This window comes from Hyaena hyaena, unplaced genomic scaffold, assembly GCF_003009895.1.
Source record: "Hyaena hyaena isolate Hyena2069 unplaced genomic scaffold, ASM300989v1 scaffold_614, whole genome shotgun sequence".
NCBI classification, from domain to species: Eukaryota; Metazoa; Chordata; class Mammalia; order Carnivora; family Hyaenidae; genus Hyaena; species Hyaena hyaena.
Genome location: NW_024081244.1, coordinates 341,413 through 355,488, shown reverse-complemented (window position 1 = coordinate 355,488; position 14,076 = coordinate 341,413). Strand labels below are relative to the sequence as shown.

Below are 14,076 nucleotides of genomic sequence, written 5' to 3'. Positions count from 1 at the left end.
CTCAACAGACACGCACAGTGGTGGGGACATATGAGGATCACTGAGATCAGAGCAGGATTCTCAGATTTGTAGCCAAGGAGAGCTCGTACGGATGCAGGTTGCTGAGTCCCACCCTCATTTCTGAGACCCACGAATCTGCATCTCTAACAAGATCCCGAAAGTAGAGCAAAGCAAAGAGGCAGGGCCGGTAAGATATGAGGTGGCAGGGGGAAGGAAGTGGACCCTGGGCAGAATTTTATGCCAATTCAAGGAGAGCAGGCTTTATTCTAAAAGCCACTGGGGAGGGATGGACTGGGGAGAGTTGGGCTGACGATGTTAGTCTGTTCCAATGTGCCGTGAAATAAGATGGCTCTTTGACAGACAAGAGGAGGTAATGATCCTGATGAGAAATGATGAGGTTTGAACATGAGCATCTGTAATACGAAGAGATGGGAATAGATCTAATCAAGGGGTTGATGCTACAGAATCTAAATTTGATGACTGTTCATGGCTGTGGAAGACGCAGGAAAGAAAAGTCAAGCTTGTGAGGCTGGACAGTCCCACCAGACAAAAGGACAAAGAGGGAGGAAAGATTTCAAAGACTCCCCGGCTACCACTATAGTAAGGCGGGGTAGGCTTCTTGGGATGGGAAGTCCTTGAGCATATGTAAAAATCAAGAAGGATAACTATAACCGCAGAAAGAGAAGGACGGAGATACGGCAGAGTGAGAGACTCACTCCTAGGGCAAGTTCCCACACAGGCAGAGACGGTGGGGTCACAGGCACCACAGATGGCTGGACTTTGAATGGGGACATCCCGATCATCCTCCAGGGTTGCCAGAAAGGAGGTTGGAATATGCACGGGATTAAACACATTTATAAACAAAGATGGTAAAAAGAGATCTCATTCATAGCCTACATTTCTTAATAAGGAGGGAAGGTTCTAGCTGGGGAGGATAAAGGTTGTGCTAGCTGACATTCGGTTCCACACACTCTCTGAAGGACGCACAAGACGTTCTCTGTGTGTAAGCTCTGGCAGGCTGATGTTGTAAGGATGTGATTCCACTTAAATTCCATGACCAATTCTCGTCTTTCTTAGGTTATTCCTCCCTTAGTCATGCATTGCCAGTTATGATCGCCAAGAATATAAGCTCATGTGAAAAAAGCTTTGTAAAATACAAGGTACTGGTCATATGTTCAGAAATATTCCTAAGAGAACTCAATTCAAACGTGAAATTATAATTAAGCTATTGAATCTCCAATACCTTTTGCAAGGCCTCTTCTGTTTTTTCAGGGTTTGTTTTTAGAGCTTGAGACGCATCATACATAGGAATTGGCATAAATCTCAGTGTGTAGTTCCTAGAAAAAGGAGAAAGCCATGTTTATTTAGAAATAACATCCTACCAAGGTGCCTGGGTGGCTCAGTTGGTTAAGTGTCCGACTTGTGCTCAGGTCATGATCTCATAGTACATAGGTTCAAGCCCTGCATTGGGCTCTGCACAGACAGCTCAGAGCCTGGAGCCTGCTTCAGATTCTGTGTTTCCCTCTCTCTTTCTCTGCCCCTCCCCAAGTTGTGCTCTGTCTCTCAAAAATAAATAAATGTTAAAAAAGGAAGGAAGGAAGGAAGGAAGGAAGGAAGGAAGGAAGGAAGGAAGGAAGGAAGGAAGGGAAAGAAAGGGAAGGAAGGAAGGACGAACGAACATCCTAAGGCCTTAACTAAACACCCTTTTTTAAAACCCAGAGACAGCTACCAGACTGTCTTAGAAAATTCTAAGCCAACAGACTATCTTAGGGCCCCATATTACAGGCCCGCCTTCTCAGTCCCCGTGTGCCTGGTACCACGGGCAACCTCCTCAGTTGGCGCAATTTTGGAAGACACACGACGGTGAGGTGCCTGGCTTTGTTGGTTTCAAAACCAGATTTTCAACCTGGGACTGCAAAGATGGATGGAGAGAAAGGCCGGTAGAGAAGTCCGCCAGCAGCTTGCTACGTGGGCTTTAGCGATCAGCAGCTCGGAACGTAGCCCGAGGACCACGGTGATGACGTGTCAAAGTCAGACCCAGACGGATAGAGGAAAACCACAAATGAAAGCAGAGCGCCTGCCTGCACAGCAAGACATCAGCAGCCACAAGAGTCTGCTTCGGCTCTGTGCCCCTACGACACACGTAAGAAGCCCAACAGCAGCGCTGTCTTCAGAGAAGCTGCTTCACTCGGGCCTCCCGCCCGCCTCCACCCCCTGACCTCTGCAGGTCCCCGTGGTCTGATTCACACGTGGCCACGTCCACTGGGCTCTCAACTCCAGATGAAGCCACTGGCAGAAAATCATGTCCGTACATTATCCCCCACTGCTGACCAGTTGGAGAGATGCCAGAGTGCAAGGTGGAGTCATCTTCGTGGGACGAAACTACACCCATCTCGGAGTCTGCACCCTCACCTTTGACCCTGACCTTGCTACAAGCTGCTAGGTGCCCGCACTCATCCTCACACTGGCCCCGGAGAAGCCTCCTCTCTCCCACCCCAAGCCCCCCTGCCCACTCCCACCACAGGACACTCAGGAACAATGACCTCTGGGTCACACGGTGACAAGTGGGGTGTTCTCCCAGAGCACTGGGACCGCAAGGTCACAACTGCCTTGTCCTAGGTCTCTAAACACTAAGCAACACTCACAACGTGATTCCTGGGGATATTCAGGTGACCTCTGCTAGAAGAGTAAGCCAACAACGAATTCCTAACATAAGATACTAATCACGAAAAACTAAGAGAAAATAGGCAATCATCCTAATAACAGCAGTCATCTATATGGCTGTTATCCGATGGAAAAGGTGCTTCAGTCCAACTGAGGACAGCTTAACCTACAAGAGCCAGCAAAGAAAAAGGCTGTTACCGGGGCGCTGGGTGGCTCAGCTGGCTAAGTGTCCGACTCTTGATTTCAGCTCCAGTCACAATTTCATGGTTCATGAGATCACGCCCCATGTTGGGCTCTGTGGTGGCAGCGTGGAGCCTGCTTGGGATTCTCTCCATTCCTCTCTCTCTCTGCCCCTCCCCTGGTCTCTCTCTCTCTCTCTCAAAATAAATAAATAAACTTAAAAAAATTATTTAAAAAATTTTTAAATGTTTTATTCATTTCTGAGAGAGAGAGAGAGAGAGAGAGACAGCGTGAGCAGGGGAGGGTCAGAGAGAGAGACACAGAATCTGAAACAGGCTCCAGGCTCTGAGCTGTCAGCACAGAGCCCGATGTGGGGTTCAAACCCACAAACCATGAGATCATGACCTGAGCCCAAGTAGGACACTCAGCCGACTGAGCCCCCCAGGCTCTCCAAGAAATTATTAAAAAAAAGAAAGAAAAACGCTGTTATTTCTATCACTTCAATGTTTACCTTAACTTTGTTTTAGCAAAACTGTTTTGTTTGGTTTAAGAGGAGCTTGCCAAATGAAACGCAGAGACACGAACATATCTTTTTTGCAGCTGTAAAGAGTTTCCCCTCCCTCGTCCCACCACGATCGTGCTCCGGAACCTGCACACTTTCTTTAAACAACCTGTGATGCTGAGCCTGGTGTCTTGGAGCACAGCGCACCTGACAGCCTGTCCCCCGGGGAGCCCTTCCGTCGTCTGGAGATGGTGGGTTCTGGGAGGTGCATGCTCCTGGCTTCTCCCAAATCCAGTGTGGGCTGCAGCCTACCCGGGTGGCAACTGTGACCCCATGGCTAGATCAGAACCCTGGGATTTAGAACTGGAAGGCACTTCGGGTAATTTACTCCGACTTCCCCACTTTATACAGAAGCATTGATCAGAAGGGTGCAGTGCTCTGCTCAAGAGGAAAGGCTTGTTGATGCCGGAGCCATAGACTGACCGGAGAGCTCTGGATTCGAGGCCCAGGCGGTATCCATGATGCCATGGTGGGCACGAGAGCCCCGCCTGGAAGGCCTCATACATGAAGGGGCATCTGGGAGAAGAACACAAGTAACAAGGACGCCAGCCTCTTCCCCAGGGGACTGGCTTTTATGCTGCTAGCTCCGTATTTCCCGCCCACATCTTGTGACCTCTCCTTTTTAATGCTGTAAATCCTCTTTGGTCATGTCTGTCTTTAGAATACAATATGAGGGCTGAAGAGCTCACAAAGAACCAGACTTCTAGAATTTCTTCCAGCCATCTTTGTATCATTGCCTCATTTCGTTTACTGGGAAAGTAAATGTGACAATTAATAATAACTGCAGACTTTAGTTACTACGGCAATAAAGCCTTTTATGGTAATGAGACAAATCAGCCTGCTGCTTCTCAATTTCATTAAAAAAAACGTTTCATTAAATTTCTTTAATGTTTACTTATTTTTGAAAGAGAGACAGAGAGCAAGAGTGGGGAGGGGCAGAGAGAGAGGGAGACAGAGAATCCGAAGCAGGCTCCAGGCTCCCAGCTGTCAGCACAGAGCCCGACGCAGGGCTCGAACTCATGAACCAAGAGATCATGACCTGAGCTGAAGTTGGATGCTCAACCGACCGGGTGCCCCACCTCAATTTTGTATTTATTTTCTGGACCTCAGCTTTCTTCTCTTCAATGGATACAGAGTTGTCATAACGGGCAAAATAAAGCAAAACCCGATGGAAATAGAACGTGGAACTACCACAGAAGACAAGCTGACCATCCTGTGGTCACGTTTCACCGCCCAATGGTGCATCTCTGCCCTCACCGAACACAGGAAGCCATTCGCACCGGAAGGAAGTTGATGCTTTCCCAGCTCCCACAGCTGGTTAGGAGCTCGGCTAACTCAGACCTGGACCTTCTGATTCCCAGTCCAGTGGCCCTAACAGTGGCTAACAGACACCACTGGTTCCTGTGGTGTTTCAGACAGCCAGCCTGACACACTTACTTCTCCATAGCAACAGCTATATCCTGAAAGCCTTGTGCGGTGATGTTGTTCTTGTCCCAAATCACGGTCCTGTTTGAAAACCAAATCACAGGAATGATCAGACATTCAGCCGCAGAGGAAATAATTCTGCCCTGAAGATGAATTCTCGCAGACAACATTATGTAGGTATTTTAGCACAGTAAGCAAGGAAGAACATTCAACTCAGTTGTTAGCAGAGCAAGGATGAGCATTTCCTCCCACATTAGGTGCTTAACTCATTTACTGCTCACGTAGTATGAAAAAACCATACTCAAACAGCACACTCATTAACGTACCATTAACTTACCGGATGCTGTGCAGCCAGAAAACGACAGAACCTGATTTCTCAGATACTCCCCTCTATTCTGCAAGTACTATTCTAATATCCACATCTGGAGCTGTTTATAAAAGATGCTAAAGAGTCCCTTGTCCAAACCAAAGAATTTTAGGTAATGAGACTTTTTTCCGTCCTAAACAACTAGAAGGGATCCTGTCATATCATCTTATGTTTCCATCATGGCCCTGAGGTGCTAGGATCAGCCATCTCAGGTCCTGCGCTCACTGGTAAAGCCTCCGTTTCTATAAATAGAAGGCTGTTTACTTTTTAAACACAAAATCTATTTTGGAAGAGAAGTACCATTTTACTTTGAGAATGTGAGTACTTCAGAGGTATTTTAGTGTTTGTCAGCTCACCTGACACACGAACCAGCGTTTAGCTGTCTGACCCAAGAATCACACCCCTAATTGGTTTCCCTTCCTGATCCCCAGTGACCTTCTTTACACATACCCTGACCTTCAGAGAAAGTTCTACAGTATCTGGCTTCTGGCTTCAGTTTAGACAGAAGGTTCAGGAGAGCAAGGGAAGCATCCGGAAACATCAAGAAAGAGCCCCTGAAGAACAATGTGAATCAACTCTTCATTAACCAGACTGTCGGATTAGGTAGCGGTGGGATCTGTCCGAAGGACGGCTGGCGCCGTGGTCCTTAATAGAGTGGTTACCACGAAGCTAGTCCTTAAGAAAAGCCACACTTGGAAACACTACATGTGGAGGAAAGGCACTAAACAGAATAGTTAGCAGCCATTCATGAACTTGCCTTTGAACCAGTGAACCTGTGTCCCTTGGCTTTTAAGCCTTTATACGGGCAGCAGTGGGGAGGGAGGCAAGATGTCGGGCTCACTGCCAAGTACAGGGAAGCGCCTCATGTGGCTCCTTCGGTCTCTCAGTCTGCTCGCTGGCACTGCCTGCATAACCCTCCTGTGCTCCTCTGCTGTCCGCGCATAGCTGTCCACCCTGGTGTCAAGGAGGACACCGTACCGGTTCCCGGTCAGGCTTCAGGGCACAATGCAAATCTTTAAGACAACAGTCCGTACGACTCACTGGGTCTAAATGTGGGACACCCTCCCCCCTCTACACTTTGACAGAAAGACTTGCAAACTGTTGCCTCTTCTCCCCACTTGGCCTGATGGGAAACTCAGCCCCCACTGGGACACAGTCAGCTTTCCAATGCTTGGGGGCCAGAATCTTCTCCAGAGCTTTCTAGGGCCCTCCTGAGGCCCTAGACCTGCACGCATACCTGAGCTTGGTGTTGATCTGCAGCGCCTTGGCGAGCATCTTCGCTCCCATGTCCCCCATTCCGTTCCCACTGATGTCCACTTTGGTCAGGGAGGTGTTACTTCCCAGGGCATTGATGATGATGGTGACCTCGGTCTTGAGCTTCGAGTCGGCCAGGGATAAGGACTGCAGAGGCTGTGAAGGGAACGATGAGTCTCACCGAGGCAGCCACCGCTCTCGGTGCCCCATTCCATGGAGAAACCACCAGAGGAGGTTCCCAGTGCGCACACTCCCAAGTGTTGAAATTTCTGGCCCATGTTGAAATTTCTGGCTAAATGATGCCAATGGATGGGCCCCTGAAGGTTCTGGATAAAATGGACCTTTGCAGTCAAACGTGGAGGGCTTGTGTTTCAGGGCTGGACAGTGGCCTCTTCTCTCCTAAGGGAAGCGTGCAAAGATGCCCAGAGGGGCGGATGCCAGCTCTTTTGAAGTACAGGATGGGAAGAAATAAATAAAAATAGTACGAGAAAATTTCCGACCTTCTGTACAGCTATGCTATCCCTTTTACCCATTTTATTTTTATGCAAGGTGAAATGACATCTTAAAATACTAGCAGAGGACAAATGCAAAATAAAAACCAGCCAAGATTATGAATAGCTGACATTTACTGAACACGTACTATCCTTAACTACTGTTCAAGCTTCTTACATGCATTTTCTCACACGATGGGTTCCCAACAGCCCGATGCTTATGTATTTCGGTATTCAGTACTGCTGTCCCCATTTCCAAATGAGGCACAGAAAGGTTAAGTGACCCAACTGAGGCCACACAGTCAGAAAGCAGCTGAATGGAACCGGAGTCTGGTTCCATATCTTGTGCTCTGAGCTCCTACACAATGTTGCCACTCGAAGTTTATCCCCAACCTTTGTGATGATCACTCTTAGCTTTATAAGTACCAATCAGAAGACACACAATGTTTTAAAAGAGAGGAAAAGTCAGACATCTGTGACTTTTTTTTATTATCATAAGCTGCATGGTGAATCCACACCAGCCCACTCACTGTCCATTTATGCAAAAGACTGAAAGCCACATGGTCCAGAGGCAGCCAAAAAATGAGGAGGGCTCCCTACCGAGTTCCCTTTTCTTATTTGTTACCTTCCTACCCCCCGTAGGCATCGGAATTTGCAATCCCTGAATTCTGCCATGACTGAAATCATAAAGTGGTGGAAATTCCAGAGCCTGAACCAATGTGGCTCTGAGAGCCAGAACGCAGACCTCCCTGGGGGATGAGGTTGTCTTCTGGGTTGCTTAAGGTGGTCTCCTCGGGCCCAGCCATACTAGACGGTTCTAGGAGCTTACTCCCTTCAGTCTGACATCATAGGGAAATGGATACCGGAAACAGCTACATTCCCCCGTGGCCCATGGGATCGGCATTCTCAAGATGTGCCCGGTGGTCTGCACGACCCACACGCACAGCATGTCCACTCGGCCACGGGACACCGACTTGTCCACGGCACATGTGCTGAAAGACTGCAGGAAGCAGACGATGGTGCTGACAGTTTCAAGACTCAGACTGCCACGAAGAGTATGATGTGCCTGAGTCCAGGTTTACCAGGTCACCATACTTACTGTCCTCAGTGTCCCAATTCAACCACGTTCTCCAAGCTTAATAGAGCCATGGGAAAATCAAAAGGTAATGTAGTAATTTGATTCAATTTTTTAAAAATTTGAATCATATTTGTTATTAAAAAAATTTTTTTTGGTTTTACATTCATGTATTTTTGAGAGATAGAGTGAGACAGAGCATGAGTGGGGAGGGGCAGAGAGAGAAGGAGACACAGAATCCAAAGTAGGCTCCAGGCTCTGAGCAAGCATTCAGCACGGAGCCCAACGCGGGCCTTGAACCCACAAACTGTGAGATCATGACCTGAGCTGAAGTCGGGCACTTAATGAGTGTCCACATGAGCCATCCAGGCGCCTCTGAATCAAATTTTTTAAAGTTACTGGCATGGTAAGTGCTAAGGCAATTAAAACCAGAAAGCCTGTGTTAGACTCTGGCAGGTTCAGTGAGATTGTTTTAGTTTTCCTAAGATCTTATGCTCAAGGAAACAGAAAAAACTTAACCAAAATGCTTCAGACTTGGGAAACTTAATGCTTTAAATGAAAACAAATGCAGTGTTCCTTTAATAAAAAGCTATAATCACATCTCTCATCATTTCAATAATCTCTATTCGACTTCCACAAAAATGATGTATTACAGCTTCTTCTTAATACTGGAAAGCTGCCAAGTCTCCGAGCTAGGAAGCTCCAATTCCAGGACTATATTCAAACTCTAATACGCCCCAGTTAACACTTAAAAATAATAGGCAGAGTCATTAATGTGAACAGAGCCTGAATTGCATGCATATTTATAAGGTCATCCCTTCCTGATTTATTGCACTTGCCCGTAACATGACTATTCGGAATCTTCCTGTTTCTTTTCATAGCTGAACGTGCTTAATCTGAGAATCTGTCTCCTTGCTACAGGCACTCCCCGGGAAAGCACATTCGCTTCCGCTGGTTATGGCGTGAGTTTGCATGGAATGCTTCAAAACAAGATCCCCTGTCTTCCTGGCCCCTCGGCGTTACCGTCTGGAGGCTCTGGCCACGGTCATCTGACAACCACTGTCTATAGCTGAAGGTGACACTGGAGCCCACGGGCGTCTAGCTTTTCCAACCAGACATAATACGCAACACAGGGCGAACAGAGTATTCCCTGGGCTTTCAGAGAATGCGCTTTGGAAGCACAAGGTCAGAATGTAGAAAGCAAGAGATAACTGTCATTATCTTAAAAACTAAAATAAAAAGAGAAACCGGTTGTATCAGGTACCAGTGGAAGTTTTAGAGTCCTAAGACTCAGCTCCTAATCATTCTGAATTGTGCACATTCCCAACTCAGGAGTAGAAAAAGAGAAGGTGGTTGCCCTTTGAAAAAGCCACCTGCTCTTCAATGACACGAACATACAGAGCTTTTCCACTGTATATTATTAGCACCACACTCCTAGAACTCGTACCTTGACAGGAATCATACTGACACGGCAAAATTTACCACTCACAAACACGTTTTGAGGTGTGTTTTAAATACCTCAAATTTGTTTTTAAGGAAGAGACTTCTGAAATTATAGAAATGAAAGACCCTCATGTGATAAGCAAAACATGAAATGTTACAATATGCTTTCCAAAAAAAAGAAATTTTTCTAAAATATGTGCTAAGAAACAAGTATTTGGGGATGAATATTAAATGTGATTCTGCAATAGTAGCTTCCTCAATCTTTTAATACTGGACCAATACTAGAATCAGAAACTCAAAGCAGGGTGGTAGAAGGTCAAATCCAAACATGCAAAACTGCATAAATTCTGATTTATGCCCCTAATTTTAATAGTCCCACATAAAAGTAACACAATACAGAGTCTGTTAGCAAACGAGGACAAAGAGAAGTGCTCAAAATCATTAAATAATAATGAGCTTCATTTCTAGCCCTGAGGTTGGATATTATATCCACACAGTAAAGGGGCAGGACCACAGAACTTTCTCCCGCCCTCCAGCGTAGGGCTGTGCACACGTGGGAAAGTTCCAGGCTCCAGCTTTCCTGGCCCCTCAGCTTTTTCTCACAAAAGTCAGCGTCCAGTCAGAATAGAATTTGACACTACACTGTATGAATTCAAAAGGGAAATGACACTTTTTAAAAATGTGTCGTATCTCACGTGTTTCACACAGGAAATCACTCTTATGACCTACAAGGTAGCCATCACAAAACATGAATAATGTGAATCTTCACTGTAGGAATACAAACTGATTTGGATTTTAGGAACCAAGAAAAGCCGACTGGTAGACAAACAGGACTAAAATAAGAAGTGGACAAAAATCTTTAAGAGCATCAGTAAAATATAAGGTACAAAATCTAAGATACACTGGTTTAAGTTAAAGGAATTCATAGTAGAGTGTTTTTGCTTTGTCCATATAATATCTTTTATTTTTCTTTTTTCTAATACACTCTAAAAGGCAGCAAAATAGGATGATATTTAAAATTAAATTTCGGGGCGCCTGGGTGGCTTAGTCGGTTAAGTGTCCGACTTTCACTTAGGTCATGATCTCACGGTTCGTGGGTTCGAGCCCCGCGTCGGGCTCTGTGCTGACTGCCAGCTCAGAGCCTGGAGCCTATTTCAGAGTCTGTATCTCTCTCTCTCTCTGACCCTCCCCTGCTCACGCTGTCTCTCTCTCTCTCCTAGAAATAAATAAAAATATTTTTAAAAAACTAAATTAAATTAAATTTCTTGAGGCATCTGGGTGGCTCACTCGGTTAAGTGTCCAACTTTGGCTCAGGTCACGATCTCATGGGTCATGGGTTCGAGCCCCATGTCAGGCTCTGTGTTGACCACTCAGAGCCTGGAACCTGCTTTGGGTTCTGTCTCCCTCTCTCCCTCTCTGCCCCTCCCCTTCTCATGCTCTGTCTGTCTGTCTGTCTGTCTCTCTCTCTCAACAATAAAATAAAACATTAAATTTAAGTTCTTTCCTCCGAACCAGGTCTTGGCCAGGAGCAACCGAAGAGAATAAAAATATAAGAAGTACTAGAGCTCTCGAAGCAATTTAAGATGCTCGACAACTTTCTTAGTCTCTTTTAATTCTACATAATTACTAGACAAAATTCGCATTAGCAATATGATGTTTCTCAGCATGATATAAGGTCATAATGTCACCTAGATTGAAGTAATTCATGCTTGCAGATTAGTGCATTAGCTAAAGTGAGGAAGGAGTCAGTCTTATTAAAAGATGGGCTTCGGAGTCAATTTATATTTCTTTTAACCTTTTAGTTACACTCTTCCTCTAATTAGTAATCAGTTCAAATGAAGAGTAAACAATTTTAAGTACATACTATAACTAAACTAAAGCATAAATATTTATTTCATTAAAAAATAGAAACTGTACATAGAGATAAAATTATCTGAAAGTACAGCAGCATTAACTCCGTAGAAATAATTAAGAAGCACGGTAACAAATAAGATTTTCGGTAAGAGGTCTCTGAAATAATACTCACCGATTCTTCATCTTGAATCATCTGTACTAAGTTGTCCAACACAGGGGTCAGATTTCTAAAGAGAGTTTAAAGATGTGGACAGTGGAATCAAATCATAAGCTTTCAGGAGGCTGACTATTTTCATCATTGTCATGTAAAAAAAATTCAAAGCTCTTACTTGGATTTCATATTATTAAAATTTTTGCCTAACGCCAGGTGCTGTATTGATCTGTTTTTACTGAGCCACACTATTAACGTGGATAAATCAGATTCTAAACCTGGAAAGAACGAGAGTAAACAGAGAATCAAAACACATGTGTTTACATTCTCAGTTGTAACACAATTAAGCAAAGGTGACATGCACTTGGATGACTTTCTCTACCGTCCCAAGAGCCCAGGGATTCTAGTCTTTTATTTTCAAAGGAGCGTTTTGCTTTCTTTTCATGTCCTATTATTTCACAGGGATAAACTCGCCCTCTGCTAAGACTTACCTAAATCTCTTATACAGTCAGTGGCTAAGTCAAGTCAGCAAGGAATGCAAAAGGGGAAGTCTCATCTCTGCCCATGATTTTCTACGAGAACATTCCAATATCCTGGTCGCTGGTAGGTAACTACAGCTGTCTATGCAAATTTAATAGGCTCAAACTCACATGCTACTATAATGGGCAGAAACGAAGCTAATGAAACCAGTTTCTGAGTAAATAAACAAAGATTTGATTTTATTATCACCAGGAATGCAAAAGGTTGGATCGAGATCACTATCAAAGTTCTGATGACAATTTTTTTTAATTTAATTGTCTTATTTTTTTGGGCCATGGTATGAACTTACTAAGACTTTGGCACAGACTTAGTCCATAAATAAATTTTGTTGAATTTAAAGCCCTGTTAACTAGTCAAGAAGTAAAAAAGCATGTTTATTAAGGCATTATCTAGGTTGGGCTTTCTATTTTCCCTTTACTAATTTGCTTCAAACAATATTTCCATGTTTTTTCTGATTTCCAACTTACCATTATCAGAGATGTCCAAGCTGGTGATATTGTGGATTTCAGCAATGCAGCCTTCTAATACTTGTGCACCTCCTGACCTCAGCTGGAGAAACACAAACCAAACACAAAGTAAAGTAGTCACCTACTCAAGGTGTAACCAAAAAAAAAAAAAAAAAAATTAAAAAGAGGAGATACAGTCTCAAACTCAGTGGCAAAAAACAGTAGAAGATTCTCAACTCCAGAATAGCTATCATCAATGGTAAAAAGCCCATCATTGGTCATTGCTAAGGTTTCCCACATCACATACATCTGGAAATCACTAGAAAAAGAAAGAGAAAGATAGAGACCACAGTGTCTGTCAACCCACGGGGATTTTCTTCATTTCTGACTTCTGGAAACCTAACTGATCTCTCTTACACCTGAGAAACTGTTACGGTCTTGTTTGCTCATTCCAGATTTCAGAGTATAACTCCACCAAGTAACAGCAAAACCACCAAAGGAGACAATGAAGACTAACTCCTGTTGACTGTCAACTACTTCAGGAAGGACCCATCTCCAGTTGCCCAACACAAAGGGTATGAGGTCTAAACAGTAAACAGCTGATGGGGATTATGCAATGGTCTGTATAAACTTGAGCCACAGAAGAAAAACATGTTAGTTTAATTTAAAATATTATCATGCTTGGCTTGTAGCAAAACTAATTTATTCTCATATCATTACCTAATTTATTTTAAAGAGAAAGGCAACCTATAAAACTCAATTTGCATCTTTTCTACAAAACCAAAAGCATATTTCTAGAGCTCAGAGCATCTATTTGTTTTCCATTCAGCAACTATTTGAGTTCCTACTACCTTGTAAAGGATGCAAATTTCCCGAGCTGTGGCCCATCTGCTCTGCAGCACACTTACTATTTAATAAGGGAAAGAAGCTATCCTTTATTGGTAACCTACTATATACCAAGGGAACACGGTGGTTTCTCTATTGATACAAAAAAATTAAAATTTATCTACACTTCCATACCATGATGTTAAATGGTGCTTGTTCAAGTTTTGATGTAAGAATTTAAAGAATCCTTTTGTCACTATTTTAGACGCAGTAGTTTCACGGTATCCGGAACCAAAAGCTGCCAATTTTCTGGGCTGCTTGGGTATCAAACAGAGCTTTGCACAGATTTTGGGGACTGCTCTTTATTCACAAATATTTCAGTTGAGGTGTTTAAATTCAGCCTTTCCTACCTTCTGCAGTGACAGCAGATTACTCTGGGGGGCCTGACGTGAACTGTAAAGGGGAGTGTCACAGACAGGCAGACCTCCTCAGGAGGCCAGTCTACACACTCGGGAAAAACCAAGAGCAACCAGCTCCACAGCTGAGGGGCTTAGAAGCCAGCGTGTAGAGCAAGTGCCAAGGGTCAGCAGGCCCATTTCACTACATCTGGCTGCATTCCCAGGCACTCTCGGGCTCACCCAACTGCCCCCAGACAGTCTTAACGCACCATCTCTACGCTGACCCCCGTAGCCTGCTACTCAGAGCCTGGTCCCGGGACTGGTGGGAATCTGCAAAGTTCCTGCTACTGGTCTTAGGTAAAAGAAGTGCAGAAATTGACAATAAATATTTCAGAAACCTT

At 44.5% G+C, this 14,076-nt stretch overlaps 1 protein-coding gene across 4 annotated transcripts in view; it reads right to left on the bottom strand.

The window, feature by feature from the left end:
* CARMIL1 (capping protein regulator and myosin 1 linker 1) overlaps nucleotides 1-14,076 on the bottom strand; it is a 300,801-nt gene that overhangs the window by 93,964 nt on the left and 192,761 nt on the right. For all 4 annotated transcript variants that reach the window (XM_039257306.1, XM_039257307.1, XM_039257309.1 and 1 more), the window contains exons 18-23: nucleotides 12,474-12,555; nucleotides 11,645-11,744; nucleotides 11,488-11,542; nucleotides 6,436-6,608; nucleotides 4,844-4,912; nucleotides 1,244-1,337 (exon numbers count right to left, since the gene is read on the bottom strand). In XM_039257306.1, the coding sequence (XP_039113237.1) occupies nucleotides 1,244-1,337; nucleotides 4,844-4,912; nucleotides 6,436-6,608; nucleotides 11,488-11,542; nucleotides 11,645-11,744; nucleotides 12,474-12,555 (573 nt within the window). The remainder of the gene's footprint in view (nucleotides 1-1,243; nucleotides 1,338-4,843; nucleotides 4,913-6,435; nucleotides 6,609-11,487; nucleotides 11,543-11,644; nucleotides 11,745-12,473; nucleotides 12,556-14,076) is intronic.